The sequence below is a fragment of the Tribolium castaneum genome, unplaced genomic scaffold (genome assembly GCF_031307605.1).
Source record: "Tribolium castaneum strain GA2 unplaced genomic scaffold, icTriCast1.1 ptg000051l, whole genome shotgun sequence".
Lineage (NCBI taxonomy): Eukaryota > Metazoa > Arthropoda > Insecta > Coleoptera > Tenebrionidae > Tribolium > Tribolium castaneum.
Genome location: NW_026986649.1, coordinates 4,966 through 9,890, shown reverse-complemented (window position 1 = coordinate 9,890; position 4,925 = coordinate 4,966). Strand labels below are relative to the sequence as shown.

Genomic DNA, 4,925 nt, shown 5'->3' with positions numbered 1-4,925 from the left:
AGTCTATTAGTAATCATGGATCAAGAGAGTTGGATAACGTGTCGTAATAATCCAGGACATCGCCTGAAAGTAAAACATCTTCGACGACATTTACGAAGATGTCTTCCACATCGTGAATATTCTTGGAGGAGTTTTGATTGCGGAAATGGGAATTATTTTGATTCAACTTTATCCCATAATACTAATAATGATTATCAACAATCATCGAGAAGCAATTTTGAAAATACAAACTCTTCAAAAAATATTTTTTGTAATGATATGGAATATTAATTGAATTAATTAATTGTAGTATTTATAAATAAATGTTATAGATTTATAAACATTTGTATTTTTTTCATAATATTTACCACTCCCTTACACTTTCAATAATCCTTATACACCACCCAAAAAAATTCATTTTATTTATAAAAAAAGAGTTGATTATTGCAGTGGATATGAGTGATTTTTCTCATTTTTTCAATAAATTAAACAGGTTAACGATGTCCTTGAAACAGGCGGTTACACTCCATCCTGTCTACATAGGTCTTCTTTTTACATTTTTTTGTGTCTATATGTTAACCTTGATGGAATACACCAATGTAGTTGCAGTAAGTGCATACAAAGAAGTTGACCTTGACGGGAGCTTTTAACAATTTATAAATGTGCAGAGAGTGAATGCAGAAATTCATTCTGTGTTGTACAGGTAGTCTGTGTACGAAATAATGTGTTCAAATTATTTTGCTAATTTTAAACCGTGCACTCATGGTGACGAGTGTTGTCAGTGTCCCGGTCCCTCAACTAGGACAACTGTAAGTAACCAGTCATCAAAGTTATTATTTAAAGTATTGAAGGGAAAAGTTGCAAATCCCTATCAAAACCGTAGTGGTTTTAATAGGGATAAACCTAGAATCAATATCGTTTCTGATGTAATTATTAGACCTACTTATTCAAAATTAATCAAAAATGATGAGACACAATTTGAACAATTTGCCAAGTCGTCTTTAAGTCAATCTTTGAGGGAAGATTGTTTTGAAGAGGATGAGATTGAATGTAGTCAGTTAAGTGTGAAAGAGAAGCAATTAGCTAATCACGCTGTTGCTAATATTGTTCAAATCGTTGATGAGGATGATGATGATTCTATGGTTATTCCTTTATCACAACCTGATAGTGAATTATCGTTTTCTTTACCATTCACGCAATACCTGGCTCAACATGGTATTGAAAATGATTATTCGGACGACATCTCGTTGACCTTAATAGACCAGTTTATTAACGAAGACGAGGCGGTGTCCAATCCGGTTGTGGATGAAGGAACTTGTCCCATCAATAATTCGATTACCGATGAGTTAAATGTATTTGATAATGATATGGTCGTGGTGGAAGAACCCCCAATCTCTCCCAGTCCACCACTACCACCACAAAGCCCCTTCGTTGAGCCAGTGTTTACCCGCCCCGTTACACCAATATCTCCTGAAGCGGCACCCGCGGTATTAACTCAACCCCCTATGATAATATCGCAGGACATCATTGACGCCTTATCGGAGCCTTGGGTTGAGGTGGAAAACATTATCAATGGTAACGTTGAACATCCCCCTCAACCCAATTCACCGATTATTGAGGAAAATGATGTTCTGCCAGAGAGATTGGTGGTGGTAGAGACCGAAAATAACATCATTCGGTCACCACAACCTTCACCACCACCGTCACCCATAATATTATCACAGGGCGTCAATGACATGCAACAACCATCTGTCATTGACGCACTGGCAGAGCCGTGGGTTGAAGAGAGGAGGCAGGGTGAAGAGATGGATGTTGAAAATGACATCATTCAACCCTCTCAATTGTCACCCATTCTAGGGCAAACAAATAATAGGATTGAGAATAGGGTGGAGGGTGGAGACGATGACGACGACGATGACATCATTCCACCCACTCCCCCTCACTCACGATCAAGGAGGCGTCGGCGCCCTAGAAAGCCTCGTAGACGTTCGCGAAAGTCGCCATTAATATTAATTATTAATAATTATAATATTAATATTAATATTAATGATGTTAATATTAATAATTAATATTAATAAATCCTATTTCCATCCCACAATCATATCAAGTACATTTAATTCGAACGCGATTTTCCAAATTTTAACATCATACTACCTACAACACGATGGCAAGCATGCTGCTCCTCCTCGAGGTCTTGCTGGATACCTATCTCTGAACACAAAAAAATATATATTTATATAGTATAAATAAAAGTCATTCAAAGATAGTAACAGAAGGCAGCAAATTTATAATTAAACTTTGTTAGTAACCTGTTTAATTTATTGATTTATATTTTCATAAGAAAATGCATCACTGTGAAAACTGTAATAAACAATTTACAACCCGTCAATCACGACTACGCCACGAAAAGCTCTATTGTCAAGTGGTCAAAAAACAGGAAAATGGAGGACCGGCCGCCAAAAAACAGAAAATATGTCATTCAACTGGTAAGTTTTAACTAATAGGTACTCTATTTTTCAATAATTTTTCTTTTCTAGCTAGCAACAATTATATGTGCGTTACATGTAATCAAGAAATTGCTCCAAAGCTTATTACGGCCCATGAGAGAAGTAGACAGCATAGAAATAATTGTCAAAGTACTCCCTTGGAGGATGGGGTGTTTGCACTCAGCAGTGCATTTAAATCACGCATCGCTTCATATAGGATTTGTGATGAGGGCCATTATATCGATTTAAATGAATTTATGGATAAAATTCACAATAAATTACTTAGACTTATTGTTTCACAAATTGAAAAATTTAGTACAATCAAAATAAATTTGGAATTATTTGGATTGTATACCATTGAGTCAAAAAATATATTTGATGTAAAATCTTTCAATACTACTAACAGAATTGTCACTTTAGGCACGAATATTAGGAATATGTTGCATGACTTTCAAGAAGTTATTAGTCAAAAAATGATGGATTTTTTGGAACGAGATTCAGGTAGTTATATATTGTAAAAATCTTTATAATACAATTATTTTTTTGCTTCTTTGTTTTAGGCTGGACACTTGTGAAAATCTTACATTTAGAATTAAATGTAAACTATTACAATCCATTGAAAGCTTCATCGTATATCCCACTACCGCCAAGCGTGAAAATGAAGAGGGCAATAGTTAATGTTCAAAATCAGGATATTCATTGTTTTGGTTGGAGTGTCGTAGCAGCAGTGTGTCTACCTATGGGACCAGAACATTTACCCAGTTCATATCCACATTGGTCGACACTTTTTAATTTCCAAGGTATTGAATTTCCTGTAAAACTGGATAGTATTGCAAAATTTGAAAGTCAAAATAATGTCTCTATTAATGTTTACGGACTTGAATTACTTTATGTAAACAATAAGGTAAAATTTGAAATTGTGGGACCATTATATTTTACAAACTTTAAGAAACCGGTTACACATAAATTTATTATTGTTGAGTGATAACGATGGTAATCAACATTACTGTACAATAACTAATTTGCCACGTTTAGTATCTTCCCAACTCTCAAAACATCATCATTCAAAATTTTTCTGTGATGGATGTCTACAATATTTCACAACCCAAGCTTTATTAGATAGACATTCTTCGACTGATTGTGGAAAACTTTATGCTAGAATCCCAAATAATGAATTAATAACAAATAGATTTGGTTATAATGTTCCCGCTAATGTATTAGAATTTCAAAATTATCATCATAAAATGACTATCCCATTTATTGTTTATGCTGATTTCGAATGTTTATTGAAACCTATGAGTACAGTTGCACCAAATCCAAATCAATCATTTTCGATAAAAACTTTTCTCCATCAACCATATTCATGTGCATATTACATTAAATGTTCATATAACGATCAATTATCTAAATTCCAAAGTTTTCGAGGACAGTCATCTGTGGTTGACTTTATTACAGCATTAGAAATAGATTTGATAGAGATTTATAAAAAGTATTTAAGTATTGTACAACCAATGCTTCCATTAACTATTCAAGAAGAGTTTGATTATCTTACAGCAACGGAATGTCATATTTGTCAAAAACCTTTTCAACAGAATGATATTAAAGTAAAAGATCACTGTCATTTAACGGGTCGTTATAGGTCCGCTGCGCACAGTAATTGTAACTTGAATTTTCAAATTCCAAATTTATTCCGATAGTATTTCATAATTTAACAAATTATGATAGTCACTTATTCATTAAAGAGTTGGCCCTTGAAGAAAGTGAAATTAATATTCTTGGTAAAACTAAAGAGAAATATATTACATTTTCGAAAAAAATTTGTGTAGGCGAATATCTAAATTCAAACAATCGAATAGTCAAGGAGCACTTACACTTGCGTTTTATAGATAGTTTTCAGTTTTTGACATGTTCATTAGAAAAACTGGCAGCAGCCTTGGATGATGCTCAATGTATGGAAGTAAAACGATACTTTCCCGTTGACAGAGAATTTCAGTTAATTAGACAGAAAGGGGTTTTTCCATATTCATTTATCGATGATTTTTCTAAATTAGATCTCACGGAATTACCACAAAAAATTGATTTTTACGATAAACTTCGCGATGAGCATATTTCTGAAGATGATTATCAACGAGCTAATACCGTATGGAATACATTCCATTGTCAGACTCTAGGCGAATATTCTGATCTCTATTTAAAAAGTGATATTTTGCTATTAGCTGATGTCTTTGAGAATTTTCGAAACATGTGCCTTAAGCATTATGAACTTGATCCAGCACATTACGTGACTGCACCATCTCTTAGTTGGAATGCTATGCTTAAATTTACCCATGTAAAATTAGAATTATTGACTGATATAGATATGTTGCATTTTTTCAAAAAAGGGATTCGTGGGGGAGTTAGTACATGTGTTAAACGAGCGGCTCAAGCAAATAATAAATTTCTTCCAAATTATGACCCTTC

General features: G+C 33.7%; 1 protein-coding gene across 1 annotated transcript; it reads left to right on the top strand.

Annotated features, from left to right (window-relative positions):
- The first annotated feature begins 1,107 nt into the window (after positions 1 to 1,107).
- LOC135267558 (uncharacterized) lies at positions 1,108 to 3,421 on the top strand. Its single transcript, XM_064359641.1, has 3 exons — positions 1,108 to 2,465; positions 2,517 to 2,966; positions 3,026 to 3,421. Exon 1 carries the CDS (start codon positions 1,119 to 1,121, stop codon positions 2,046 to 2,048), a length of 930 nt encoding a protein of 309 aa, XP_064215711.1. The 5' UTR covers positions 1,108 to 1,118; the 3' UTR covers positions 2,049 to 2,465; positions 2,517 to 2,966; positions 3,026 to 3,421.
- Positions 3,422 to 4,925: the final 1,504 nt, after the last annotated feature.